We start from the raw sequence: 14866 nt of genomic DNA, 5'->3' as shown, positions 1-14866 counted from the left end.
AAGTTTTAATTAATGTTTATCATCGTTTACCAACAACTTGGCAAAGGTGGCGGGGACCCCCACAGCCCCAATCCCCCCCGGCGATGCAGCGGCATACCCCATCGCACAACAGCCGGGCACCTGCCTGCCAGTCAGCTTGGCGTTAGGAAAATGCACATCACTAAACACATACACACACACACACACACACACACACCCTCCAAATTACTCGGCACGCCGTGCTTTCCAGCTCCCAATGCTTGGGTGAAAACCTCTCCTCAGGCAAAACTTTGTAAACACGTCGCCACTCTACTCCAGGCGAGGAAGCCTACATGGCTGCTAAACCAAGGATCCCCACACCAACAGCGAAAGCTGGCAGTGCCCAGCCCTCCCCTGCCGCCAGCCTCCCCTTCCCCTTTAAATAAACATCCGTGTACAAAGCAGAAGCCACGCAAGATCCCCCCCCCCCCGCCTTAAAAAGAGATGTGAAGCCCGCCACGGCGCTGAATGCAAACACACATCTAACTCGCGTTACAGAAATAGGTCCTGCAGCAAACACAGCCCCCAGCCGCTGCTGCCTCCGGAGACACTACTTTGTGAAAAACAGCAAAAGTACCTTTTGAATTCTTCCATCAACATCCAAATAAATACACTTGGGCCGATAAGTTGAGGAGGCAGATCCCATCTTGTTACAGTTGGGCTTTCACTGGACCTTTTTCCAGTGTGAAACACAGCAGAAAATAAGGTTTATCCTACCAAGCCGAGCCACCACTGCCTGACAGTTTGGTGTCCCCGCTCTTCTGTATCCCACTGTACTCTCATTCTGGGAAGGTCCCTCCTCTAACATGCATGCATTTTGCCGTGCCTCTGTCTCTCTCTGCCACCTCCTTTTAGTTTTGCTTCCCTCCACATCCAGCTGCCTCGGACAGGGAGTGACACAGGCTCCAGATGCTGTCTGCAAGTGCCCTCTCGATTCCCATAGCAACAACCCCTCTCGGCTTTAGGGCTGAGAGCTGCTGGGCATCCGCTTTGTGGCTCTGACCCTGGGGCTGACCAGCTCCTTGTCAGACACAAGACCAAGTGGTACTTATCCCCGGGTGGGCTGGGGAGGGGAGGGGAAACCTCCTTTGTCGGGGAGGTGAGAGACGTCATTTGATACTGTGGTGAAATAGGACCGTAATTATTAATTAGTGGCAACCCTTCTGGTGAGCTGCCCATACCCTGCAGGCAGCGTGACAGGCCCCCGGCTGTGCCCTGCGCTGGGACCGTCCTTTCAGACACCCACCGCAGCTGGGGCTCAGACCCTCTCAGCCCAAACTCGGCAGCTTAATTTCCACATCCCTCCTGTTATCATTAGAAGGACAGAAAGAAAAACCAGCAGCCTTTTTTTTTCCTCTGTAAGCTCCAGAAGCATGGAGAACACGTAAAGCCCATGCTCTCGCCCAACACCCTCCGTGCCACCCCCAGAGTGATGGAATTTGTTATTTAAGTGAAGTATCCTGGCAAAGGCATCTCCCATGGGAAGGCACAGCTGAAAACCAGGAGGGAGAGCAAAGTATCCAACGGTCGATTCTCTGAGCAGATGCCACATGCCATCTGCTGCATGTCTGTGCCGTGCTGCAGTGCCTGCGCCTGTGGGGAGCTGAAGCAGCGGCGGCGGTGGGTGACTCTTGGTCACGGAGGGGACAGAGCTTTGGAGGCAGAGTCTCTTCCACCCTCGCCGGGGAGAGGCTGTCTGATGGGCTGCAAGCACGCACAGCGGCTGGAAACAGCTCTTCCTGTGAGTGTTAGTTCCAGGTGTTTTCTGAGGCTTCTGATGGAGGAGCTGCAAAAACATCTTCCGGCCTCTTCAGCGTTCTGCAGGCTGGGAGAGTTGGGCTCATGGCAGCGGGGTTGGTGCTGCCTTCCCTGCCCGCCCCAGGCCCTCGCTGCACAACTGACCTGCAGTGGAGGCCAGCGTGGCCCTATGGGCTATGGCATGGCACGGTGTGCAGCCTCGGATGCCCCCTGCAACAGGCAGGCAGGGCTCGCTCACCATGCAAAGGGGATTCGTAAGAGCTGATGGGGCTGAGGGGATCCCGGAGCCAGTCCAGGAGCCAGAGCCAGGCTGGCCTTTCAGACCGAAGCCAGCGGTACTCCTAATGCCCTCTGAGCCAGCGACCAGCAAGGTGACTCTTTTGGGAGGTGCAAACCTTTGCTTCACATCCTTTCTCTGCCAGCTTGGAGCAGGCACTAGAAGTCTTCCAGGAGAGCGCCCTTGCCACTGTGGGGCTATCTATCCCGTGGGCATATCCTGTAGGCTATCCACTAGGCTATGTTACAGAGTGTCCTGTAAGCTGTCCCGAAGGCTATCCCCTAGGCTGCCCTCTGGGCTATTTTCCAGTCTATCCTATAGGCTATCCTGTAAGCCATCCTGGAGGCTAATCCCCTAGGCAACACCTAGGTTATACCCACAGGTATTCTGAGATGGCCACAGCCTCCCTCACTGCCACAGCCTTTCCACATCTGCCACAACACCCATTGCCCACTGCTTCTGAACATCAGTCAGGACTTCTGTGACCCATCATTTCATACCCCCTTCTGCTGACCATTGTCTTAACCCTGTTTTACCATGGTTCACTCCCGAGTGGCTTGATCGACCTTGACAAGCAGCAGGTACCTGAGGAAGATGGCCATGACAACAAGCCATTTGGAAAGAGGCAGCAAGAGCGCTTACACTGGGAGATGCACATGGAGCATTTGGTCTTGTAGAGGAGGAGGAGGCTGAGATCTCCCCTGTGATGACCCACTCCAAGAGTGGTAGGACGAGGTCACTGGTGCACTGCAGGATTTAGTCGCACATCATTGTGACATCTAATGATCAGAAACTCACACCGGTGAGCATCCACCTTTTGATTTCTATTAAAAAAAATGACCAGCTTCTCCAGCCAGCAAAGAGACAGGCTCATAAATCCAGGTGATGATCCTGTTCCTGCCTCTCCATCCTCCTTGCCATATCTATCATCCCTGCGTATTTAAAATCTGTTTCTTAAGCTCCAGCACACATCCCACTCCCTCCTCATTACATTAACACTAGTTGAAAAAATTTCTTTGCTGTAAAATTGCTGACTACTGCACTCTTCAAGAACTTTTCATGTGGAATTGAATCTACAAAAGCTGAGCTCTCAGAAATTATGGTAAAAGCCTGATACAGTCTAAGACACAGCCCAGGCCCACGCCTGAAAGGAGACAAAAAATGGTGTTCATCAAAGAGGGTATGCAGCTCCATGAAATGGCTGCCTTCCTTTAGCTGGTTTAACCCTCCTGAATCTCTTTATTTCATTATACACCGTGCAACATGGGACAAAAATTACTTGGAAGAATAACTCTATCTTATTCAATCCTTCAACAGTTCATCAGCTGGGCCAAATCCCGACAATACGGTGCCAGATGACGTTTCTCCATCATTTGCCTTAAAGGAGCATTTTGACCAGCTACAGGCAGCACTAAGCTATTATCCCCCAGACTGCAGGCGGCACATCAAGTGTTGCACGGCTCTGCTTTGCCTTGTCTGCTAAGTTACTTACCGAGGCCAACACACACCACTTTGTACACACAACACTTAAAGCTAGATGTAGCTTTCAGAGGGCTGCGGGGCTTGAGCCTTTGGCCCGACGATCTGGCGGTGCCCCAGCCAGATGTCACTTACCCCGGCGGGTGCTCCCAAGGAGTAAAAAAGGTGCCTCTGTCTCCCGGTCCCGGCGTCTGCTCCACGTATGCGGTTCAGAGGCAGCTTTATTAGGGTTTCCAAAGCGTAACTGTAGGATATTCAGATCACACACAGTTTTTGCACTTGGACTCACTGCTGAAAAGGCACAAAACATCCACCCTGCTTTTACACGGGTTGAGATCCCCCCCCCCCCACTGCAAACCCTGCTTAAAGGGAGAGTGTAAAGCTTTAGGGATGAAGAGGGCTGCCCCAGCCACTCTCCATGCAGGGCTGGCATGGGGTGGCATGGCACCATCCCTGTCCACTCTGTCCCTCTGCCCATGGCTGCAACTACGCAGAAGGGACCAAGGCAGCGAGCTGTCAGGGACAGCACTGCCACTGCTTCCACTCACCTTTCCCATGGACTGCCAGCCTGTGTGGACCCCCTGAGGAGCTGCCCCTCTCAGACACATCAAAGGGTGGCAACACCCTTTTGGAATAGCCTCCCAAAATCCGTCCTTTCTTCGAAGCATCCCCATCAACCACAGTCACCTCTTTACAGCCATGGGATGTGGTTTCCAGGGCTGGCTTCTCCAGTCCTGAAGTCACTGTGCTCACATGGTGGCACCCACTGCAGACCATGACCCCCAGCCTCTCTAAAAACTACTTTTCCTGTAGCACTCAAGAAATCAAGTGCCCCTTGCACACGCACATCCAAACTGGGGTAGTGCAGGGAGGTAGCCTTCAAAGGGATTTAGATGGGAAAAAAACCCCAGATAAATTAAACTTTTCAGTGAATAATCTCCCATTCACTTTTCTTCAGAGAAACTCATTTCCACAAGTCATCACTGAACCCTGTTTCTTCGCTCTCTGTCGCACTTCAGCTCTCCTTGCCCTCCGTGATGGAGCGAGACCCTTGGTACCCTGCCTGCAGTGCCTGTCCCTGCCCTGCGCTCCCATGGGAGGCTGTGTGGGGCTGGACTCAACACCAAATAGCTCGCCCCACTTGAAGGGCAGGGAGAGGTGCCTGTAGTGGAGGCTGGGGAGGGAAAACCCTAGGTTTTGTGCAAAGCACAGGAAGTTCCCCAGTGCCTATGAAGGGTGTAAGGTTGCATTTGGAAATGCTTCCTGGGCCACTGGGACTGGGAAGGTACAGCCTGGCCTTTGAAAGGATGGGCAGCCAGAGCATGAGTCAAGCCAAGTATTTTAAGGAAGGTGATGTATTTTGAACAAAGTTTGCCTAGAAGAAAAAGTAGAGAATAATAATTTAAATAAACCAACTTTTTCCTTACCAACTCCATATCTAAGCCTGCTTCCTCTGCCCACTGATTCTTTCTTTTGCAGGTCCCCTCCTTCAGCTGAAGGTCTCTCACACGTGTCTTGTTCTCTCATTCCCCCAGGGCCTTGACTTACTGCTTTACCTTTCCACGCTGTTCCCCTCAAATCTACCAAAATACTAGATCACCCCTGGAGCTGGGAGGGTTTCCCCTTCACTCCTCCAGCTCTTCTTCCTCTCCCTAATTCACTCAGTCTTCTCTCCCTCCTTTCACCGTCTTTGGTGTTTCATCACTCTTGCTTCTAGATCTTTCTCCCCCACAAACATGTAATTCAGGGTTGAATCTACGCAGGAACTAACTTTTCATGGCGGTTATGCTGTTAACAGCTAAACCAATGGCTATGTCAGCGTAAGCTCTGCCATCGTGCCCAAGCATGGCTGTCCTTCTCAGTCCAGCTCTCACTCCTGTCCAAAAGCCTATGGAAAATGTATGGCTTGATGTATATGGAAATTTTAGCTCATTTCTTTGCACATTTCTTTTACACATTGCCAGGTCTCCACAGGACCGGTCCTGTAAATGATCATAGTTAATACTAATTACGGAATGACTGATTATTAATACTGAGACCTTTATATGATTTGTCTATATGGGCCCAGAAAGCCTGCATTTGTCCCTTCACCACACAACGGCACAGCTCCCTGGCTCTCTCCTGGCTCTCTCCTGGCTCCAGCCCCATTTCTGAGTCCATTGCTCACCCCAGCCCCAACCCCATGCAGTGCAGCCATAATCACCTGCATCCTGGTTTCCATGACAAACCTCCAGGTAGGTGAGCTGGAAGGGAGTGCAGCGTCTCCTGACATAGCTGGTCTGGGGCACCTGAATGCAGATATAGAGCCCCGTGAGCTGGAGACATAGTATTACTCACTCGGGAACCAGTCTTGTCCTTTAATCTAACAATGCTGGCCACCCCAGTAGATAATACTGCCTTTATTCTGTTTACAATTGCTGTTAAAATTCCAGTAGTTCTTGCTTGTGTCTCAACACTCACACACACCAGTTAATAGGCTCAAATCTTGGGAAAGTAAAAACAGAAAGCCCTGTTAACTCACACATACTTGTCCATGTGTGCAGTACTGACTTGGAGAAGGAGAGCAATCTCAAGCCACAGGCAATGCTTCCACTTTATGAAAGTATGTGTCCATTACAACATCTGGCATTTCTTGACTTTCCTCTTTTGTCTACTGAAGTAAAAGCCTTCTTTCTCCAGCTCTACATTAGCAATTTTTTTTTTTTGTAAGCTGTTTTCTAAAGCACTTGTAATACCTGGCAGCCCCCCAAGTTGATTTCCTGAAGGTTTCCCAGCGGTGCAAATCCATTGCCTTCCCCTGCTCCCTTCTGGGTGTAGAGGAAGCTCAGCCTTCACAAGGCGTTCTTTTAATTGCAAAGCCAGCATCAGGTCCTTAGCACAGGCCTTGCAACACAGCGGCATAGACAGCCCTACATCCTGATTTTGCTAAAAGCACTTTACATCACCTCCCCAGGCGACTCCTCCCTGCCAGGAGCGAGCAGGACCTGGGGCATCACCATGCCCCATGCCCCGGTGCGGTGTGCTGCCAGCTGCCTATGGAGAGCCTTGGCTGCACTCTCTTTCCCTGCAACCTCTCTGCTTGATTTTCAGGCTCCCTTCCCTCTCTGCTTTCCATTTACCACCTCTTCCCTTCATTTCCCACTCCCCTCCTGCCTCTGCAATCCAGCTATCTGTTCCTAGACCTTCATTTAGAGTATCAAAGTGGAGCCAAGAGTACTTGAGTGCCTTGCAATCTTGCCCTAGGCACTGCTGTATACAATATGAAGCATGCAGTACATACATATACACGCACGGACCCTTACTAGCTGCTAACGACACACAAAAGTCAGCCTGACGGATCCCTGGTATAGAGCTTCTGGGAAAGCCCAGCTATAAAAGCTGTGTTTTTCATAAGGTTATGGAAGAAATTAGCAGACCCAACTGGAACTTTCAAGAGCTGATGAGAAAAAAAAAAAAAAAAAAGAAATTAACTGTGTCTGGAGTCACCCGCTAGATCACTCAGAGGGGTGATAGCCAAGAAGTGGAAAAGTCAATTCCCTCTACTGGACAAGGTTGGCTCATGCTCTTGGCAGGGAAGCCTGAGTGGGGGCCACAGCCCAGGCTCCCAAATGGGAGGGAAGCAACAAATGGCTCGCCTTGAAGAAAACTGCCTGGCATTTTATGTAGTGCAGGAAAGTGAAGTTACTTCAGATGCCTGTTTTGGGAGACTGCCATCTGAGCAGCTCAGAGCTGTTCAGTGACTCACTGTAAATCAGCTATTTCCATCTTTCTGACAAGCAGACCTCAGACATCCTAAACTCTTGGCAACCTGAAGCTTAACATGGGGTTGATAATACTGGTGCCAGCCTGGCGTAACGTATTTCACACGTTCACGAGATGTGGGGTCTGGGGAATTTGTGTCTGGGCTAAAGACCTGACATGGGCAGAGCAGGAGGCAATCATTGCTGCACCCATGACTCATCCCTGGGTGCCTCCTTGTCTGCACGCTGCTGCTCACCCCTTCTTTACAACACTGACCCACAGTCACATCAGCAGGAAGAGCTACAAAATGTTTCAATTCTGGCTTTTCAGCAAGATAGGTGCGTTGGCAAAGTTTGGACACTGGGTGGGAGATTGTACCTCAACTGCATCACACCTGTGTCCCATAATAATCAGGGCTAGCCACATGAATGCCTGGGAGTCCAGCATAAAGGGACTTTGCATAGTTCTTTGCAGTACATAAAAAGTTACACTATTTTAATGTGATTTTAAAAATACAGACCTTCATAGATAGCTAGATAATACCTCAAATATATAACATTTTTCTATAACGTACATATTTTCTCATATTTGTTCTGTTGGCACAGATGATTCAGTCCCATTTCCATTATAATGGGCAGAAGCGCATTTTCTCAATAAAGAGATTAAAGAGTCACATCTTTTAGGCTGGGAGGCCAGAACAGAGTCACAGATACTGCGTGAAAGGGATGACAAAAGCCTCAGGTACCACTGACAGTGTCTGATCCGCTCCACCAGAATACTGAAGGCTGCACGAAATGGGGAAGCTTTTAACTATTCTTGCGGTTTCCAATATTACGATGAGTTCAGTGATGCTCTTCCCCAGGAGCGTCACCTAGACAATCACCCATCACATGTCTCTCTATTAACATTGTCACCTTTTCTAAAAATCATAGGTCATGACCAAAGAAACTCAAAAGATTGGATGAGAAATCATTAGTGTCTACTTTCAAATAACACATTTGTACTTTTTCTTTTTACTTGTTTCCTATCTTCTGGACTTGACTGTTCATCCAGGTCACGTATGTGAGCTTTCCTCTATAACCTTGAAAGCCAGAAACTTTCACCAAGGAACAAAATTGAGCTGAGATTTTCATGCAATAATAAGACTCCATTTCCTGAGGAAAACAGTAAATATCATAAATTAATGGTATGGTCAGGAAGGAAGGGCAGCGCTGAAGTATTACAGAAAATGAAATGGAAGTAGTTTACAGGGGGATGGAGTGCCTCACACAAAAACTGAATTATATATTTTTTTTAAATATTTTTCACTACCCTTCCTACATCCTCCATTGGATTTTGCTCTGTGCAGCCCAAGTTTCCACCATGGTGCTGGGTCTCAGCCCATACCTCCCCTCCTGCACCCTCCCTTTCTTAGAGGTGGCCCCAGGCGAATCCCAAGACAGTAACATTGATTTCGAGATGTGAACATTTGAGTCTAAGATACTGCAAAAGAAAACAAGCTCGTGCTAGTGTTTCCCTTCCTAGCTCCTGCACAGGGAAGGACCCAACATCACCATGTTGAGGCTAGCTCTGTAGCATGTATTTAGCCTCAAAATTGAGGAGAGCAGCTCAGGGACCATCACCAGGGTCAAGCCTTGCAACTGTCCCTGGGGGCTCCCACTGTGACTGCTGTTGGCTTTTAGTGGGAAGTTTTTCCCAGAGGGACTTTGTTAGTGGGTGGATTCTCTCCCACATAGGCAAAGCCATGTCTCCTTCCAAGTCTTTCATCCTCCTCTTCCTCCTTTTTTCCTTCTTCTTTGAAAGGGTTTCACCGAGTTCACCTGGATTCTTTTTTAAAATCCTTATCCTCCCACCTTCAGCTGCTTTCACACAACCTGGACACTGGGTGGGAAGGTTCTCCCCTCCTGGACCTCTGCCCAAATGTTTGATGAAAATGCACTGTTGGCATTTCGCCACTGTCTAAAAGCTTCCCATAGGCAGCATGTTTTGGACAAAAAAACCTGAAAAGATGAAGAACAAACAGAAATACAAAAGTACACACACAGAAATAAAGAGAAAACCCAGCAGCCCTCCACTAAAAAGGGCATGATGTTGACCCCAGCTCTTCTCTCCAGCCGCACACCTTTTCCTTGCACTTTTATTCTTCTTTTTTTTTTGGTTCCTCCTGCTGCTCTTCCATCACCATTCCCTCTGACCAGTGCTCTTCTCCCCACTATCTGCCCCAGTGTCGTTACCCTCCATGGCTGGGTGTCCCCTGCCCCATTTCACCCAAGGGGCACAGTCTCCCTGCAATTTGCCATCTGGCTCTCCTGCCAGCTGTGCAACCACCTCTGCATCATCCCTCTGCCCCCAAAAAATGGTGCCCACGAGTAGCAGAAAAGCCACAGAGCCAGAATCACTCACCAACAAAACAGGATTCCTGCAGAGATGCCAAGCTCTGCTTGCTTTGGAGCATATGAGCGCTTGACCCTCATGCTTGCTAGGGAGAAGACCGAAGGCAACACATCACTTTTTTTCTCTTCATGAAACGGTGCTTTTAGTCTATTTGTCTTCTACACATCCCTCTCCCCTCCTCCAGCCCAATCACACCATGTTCCAAGTGAGCATGGACCTGTTGGAACGGGTCCAGCGGAGGGCCACGAAGATGATCAGAGGGATGGAGCACCTCTCCTATGAAGACAGGCTGAGAGAGCTGGGGTTGTTCAGCCTGGAGAAGAGAAGGCTCCGGGGAGACCTCACAGCAGCCTTCCAATATCTGCAGGGAGCCTACAGGAGAGCCGGAGAGACACTCTTTGTCAGGAAGTGTAGTGACAGAACAAGGGGTAATGGTTTTAAATTGGAAGAGGGGAGATTTAGATTAGATATTAGGAGGAAATTCTTTACTGTGAGGGTAGTGAAGCACAGGAACAGGTTGCCCAGGGAAGTTGTGGATGCCCCATCCCTGGAAGTGTTCAAGACCGGGCTGGATGGGGCTTTGAGCAACCTGCTCCAGTGGGAGGTGTCCCTGCCCATGGCAGGGGGGTTGGAACTCGATGATCTTTAAGGTCCCTTCCAACTCTAACCATTCTATGATTCTAAGAACTGAGACAGGAGTTTTATTTGAAGAACGGCGCCTGTTGCTGAAGAGCTACTGTTCAGAGATGTGCCTGGTTCCTGTGTGGGTCTGTAAACCTTTAAGTTATAGCATGCATTATGAAGATGCCCTCCCCAACACCACCCCTCCTCGAGACTTGTGATGGCTACCATGAATTAAATATTGCTAGAGAGCTACAGCGCCATATTACAACATGCAAAATGTCACCATTACAAGCTGTTTCTGTGTTGCTGAATACTACTTGTAGGAATTCCCACGGAGTCCTCCATGAGGATATCTGAACCTTCTACAAGATTAACACATACTGCCACCACTACCTGAGAGGAGCCGCACGCTCTTCTCACACCTTTGGAGCCCCGTTTCTCCCCAGTGCTGCTGCTGCTGCTCTCTGGGTGCATCCGCTCCGTGTTCCTTCTGACACGATCGCTTTGAGAGCCCGCCAGCTTCAACAACCGGCTGTGCTTCATATTATAAAGGTGAGACGGTTTAAGCTCGGTCGAATCCCCCCCGAGACAGAAAATCCATCATCACAGGTCCGCTTTGTGGAAGCATCCTGCCCTTGGCATCCTGGCCCAGCCTCCGTCAGCCAGCGCATTCCCCCAGGGAGCACAAGGGGCTGCAGACAGCCCGGATACCTGTACAGGCAGAGCCCAGCAAAGGCTGCAGGCTCCGAAACAATCCAGGATTTGATTCTGGATGAATCGAACTATAATTCACGAAGTAATTGCTTGGACAGACTTGCCTGAAAATAGACTCGTCCCACAGAATACTAAACTTGCTGGAAAGTCACGCAGCACCCGACTGCTTCCTAGATCAATTTTTTGGCCTAAAAAAATAAGACTAGCAAGAGAGTTGATCATGTTCGTTTTTTTTTTTTTGTTGTTGTTGTTCTCAGCAGAACCCACCTACATGGACAACATCACCTGTGCTTGAAAAGCAGAGACAGCAAAACCAACGTAGAAGGCAGTTCCTGAGGTTTACAGGGACACATAAGGTGAATGTACCAGAGCTGCTAATCATCCATTTTGACTGCTTTTATGGGTCTGGGAAGGCTGAAAAAATTACGTATAGGGAAACAGCCTGCACTTAGGAATAACAATTCCTTTCTGATGACACACAGAAATGACATTTAGATGCTACTTCAACAGATGCATTATTTTATTAGAGGAATTCAAGCAGGCAAATACAGGAGCTTTGTTTTCCCTGTTACTGTATGACTTACATCATCTACAGATGATGTAACCTTTCTACCAAGAGGTCTCACTTCAAATGACAGCAAAAACTGTTCTGAGAACTAGCAGTGTTCTACTTCAGACGCTCAGGGGATTTTATCCACTCACCGTTTCTAGGTGCTTTGCTGGAGAGGGATTTCATCCTCCTCAAAAAATCATTTGCTGAAATCTGGGGTAAGTTTAGAGTCTTGTGATTTGCCTGACAGCAACGTGTATGGGAACTTTATCTAATGTAGCTCCAATAAAAATATCAGTCCTAAACCACACATTCTCAGGCTTTTCTTTCTGCACCCCGGATTTGTCAGACAGCTCAGTTCTGCCTTTTAGGTCTGGTGACCCCTATTGTGAGAACTGCCACTAAAAATCACAGCAAGGAAACCAGAAGGTTTCTCACTATTTCTCTCCACTTCCAGCAACCGCACCATTTTGCAAGCGGACAGGCAGACCAGCTGTGGTAGTAGATTCCCCTCAGCTCCAAGCAGGGGAGCAAACTTAATTACTTCTAAACCCTTAACCCAGCCAAGAGGAAAGAGAAGAGCTGGCACCAAGCTGAACACATGCACGCTTCGGTGGAGTGATGGTGACCCCAGCACAGGTGACCTTGCACGTCATTTCAGCTCTTTCTTCTATTTGGGAGAGAGAATGTGCTCTTAGTAATTTTTTGTGGCCTCTTCTATTCTTTCATTAACATGCTTTCTTCCTTTCACGTAACTGGAAAGCTGCAATCAAAGGAAAACGGGGGAGGAAGCTTTATAAAGACTTCTAACAGGGATGGCTAAATTGAATCTTGTGGTTACACCTATCGGTATGAAACAGAACCTGCAAATTCTGCCACAGAACAATGCAACGTTCAGCTGTTTCCTACCAGATGATCAGAGCAATTTAAGAATAGATTCAGAACCAGCTGTACTTATTAAGCTGAAGTCTCACATGGCCTGCGGCGAAATAGGATGACTCAGACTCACATACAATACTCCATCCTCTGCTGCAGAAATAACAACACCGTGTTTGGCAGAGGAGTCAGAAGAAACCCACTCCTTCCACAAGTTTTGCCTGTACGTCACTCAGCAACGATGGGCTGCCTATACCAACTACCCTTCGTATCACAAAAATGAGAAGGGGAGAATTCAGGAGTTACCAAACATTTTGTCACTTGTCTTTTGAGCTAGACTCCCTGTACCCATTGGGTGGTAAAATCCAGCCGTTTCAGCTTATTCCCATTTCACGATGCAACTCGTGTATATATGTGTGTGTGTATATATATATACATACACACACACACACGCATCTGCATCCCTCTTGATTTAGCATATGAACTCAGGCTGCTGCTTTGAGTTCTGACCTCAATAAGAGGAGCTGCTGCTGGTTTCTGAATAACCTAAGTAGCTCAGGCCACCTGTTAAGGATTTGGGTATCAGACAAACTGAAAAAACTACAGTGCCCAAGATGGCAAGGACTTGACGTTTTCGGATTCTCCACATGCTTCTCCTGAGCTACGCAAGCGAAAGGGCAATTGGTTCCTAGGAGTAAAGGCTGGAAGGGATTACACCTTCGCTGCAGCCTGGGCGTACAATTGCCAAAGTACTCACAGTTGGGAAATGTTAAACAACTTACCTCACCCCGCTCTGCTGCAGTCCATCTATCCAATACCACCTCGCCAAGGTTTTGCCTTCTGTGAATCTTTACATGAAACTAACAAAAAATAACAGTCACAGAGGGGCAGGCCACAAAAAGCTAATTTTCAAACAAATATGAAATCCACATCCTGCAATATTGGGAGAAACCTTACAAGCTCAGGGCCAGGTTTATGTAAGAAAGTGACCTCTACGGGTGAGAAAACATGAGAAATAAGTTTCAGTTCAATTTTTTCTGTTGTATTTTTAAAAACACACTATAAATGTGATTAGAGAAGGAAAATCGATTAGTACAGTAGTAAATAAATGCAAATATCAGAGTAATTCAGGTTTTAAGATGTTTATTTCTGAAGCACTCCCTCCAGCCCCAAGCTCAGATTCAAGTAACTGCAGTAACCTGAAGACGATGGCAGTAATTCAAACTGGGCTCCTCAGGGACAGGCCTGCACCTTGCCTGGAAGGGATATCCAAAATTTCAGCCCCCCTCAGGTTTTCCACTAGTTGCTCATCTAACTCTGTGTCCAACCTGCCTTGGCATGGGCAAAGGAACTTGCTGATGCCAGAAAGTGAAAAATCAACTGAACACTACTGGATCCAAGCCCTTTGACAGCTCCACAGGGACCTGCACAAACCCTTGGTTGCCACAGTGCTGAGACAGGACCAGCCCTCCCAGGTGTTTCTTACAAGCACAGGCACCAGTTAGTTCCTGAAGAGAAAAAGAAAGGAAAAAAAAAGTAAAAAAAAGTAACAGATGTGGGCACACAACCGCCAACTTCAAACGAACCCTCAGGCAACTGAAAAATTGTAAGGTTGTTCAGGCCAAAGCATCTATATATCTTACTGAAGAAAGGACCCAGCAGCTGACCAGCTCTACATCCAGCCACAGCAGTCCTCTCCCCTTGGATACGTCCCTCGGAGCCCCCTCGCCCTCCTGAGGCCAAGCCCGGTGCCCACCAGAGGTGGAAGGGGCGAGCAGCTCCCTCACTCCAAAAACACTGCTCAGCACACAGGATCTTTGATTTTTGGGGTGAGGTGGCTCTTATCAGCCCCCACCCCCGCCCTTTTTTTTTTTTTTTTTTAATTCCAACACCAGATTTTCACCCTTCTCTGTAGTTTCCCAGTCAACTCAGCCTTTTGCGCTTTGCTGTCTTTGCGTTTTTACCATTACCCTATCCCACATTTGCATTTCTATAGCATCCCAATTACACCCTACGTTTTAATTATGTGTCATCACTTGATGTACTCGCCTTTCTTCTAGTTTCCAAAATTGAACCACCTTTTTGTCTTTGTACTTCCTTTCTTTATCTGTAGTCAATTTTTCATACAAAAAGGCCCTTGCTCTTTTTCAGATGAAATCTGTTTAAGCTCTTGACTGCAGCCTTCTTGCTGACTTATGCTAACGGGTACTTTCCTTCCCTTTGCCTTTTTTTTTTTTTTTTTTTTTTTTCCTTCTTTTAAAACCTCACTAACATGCAGACAGACATGAAAGACACACACACAAACACAAAAAAACCCCAACCTTCAAACTCATTTGTATTTATTTACATCTGGATAGTTATTTAACAGCCACGAGCAAGGAGATTCTGTGAGTGTGCGTGTACGTACCTTTATTGCACGGCACAGAATACACCTA

The 14866-nt window shown here is 48.1% G+C and overlaps 1 protein-coding gene across 3 annotated transcripts in view; it reads right to left on the bottom strand.

Annotated features, from left to right (window-relative positions):
• PDE9A (phosphodiesterase 9A) overlaps nucleotides 1-664 on the bottom strand; it is a 52828-nt gene extending 52164 nt beyond the window's left edge. For all 3 annotated transcript variants that reach the window (XM_074161002.1, XM_074161012.1, XM_074161021.1), the window contains exon 1: nucleotides 596-664. In XM_074161002.1, the coding sequence (XP_074017103.1) occupies nucleotides 596-664 (69 nt within the window). The remainder of the gene's footprint in view (nucleotides 1-595) is intronic.
• Between the last annotated feature and the right edge of the window lie 14202 nt (nucleotides 665-14866).

Source organism: Numenius arquata, chromosome 1 (assembly GCF_964106895.1).
Source record: "Numenius arquata chromosome 1, bNumArq3.hap1.1, whole genome shotgun sequence".
Taxonomy (NCBI): Eukaryota; Metazoa; Chordata; class Aves; order Charadriiformes; family Scolopacidae; genus Numenius; species Numenius arquata.
This window is presented reverse-complemented; position numbering and strand designations above follow the sequence as displayed.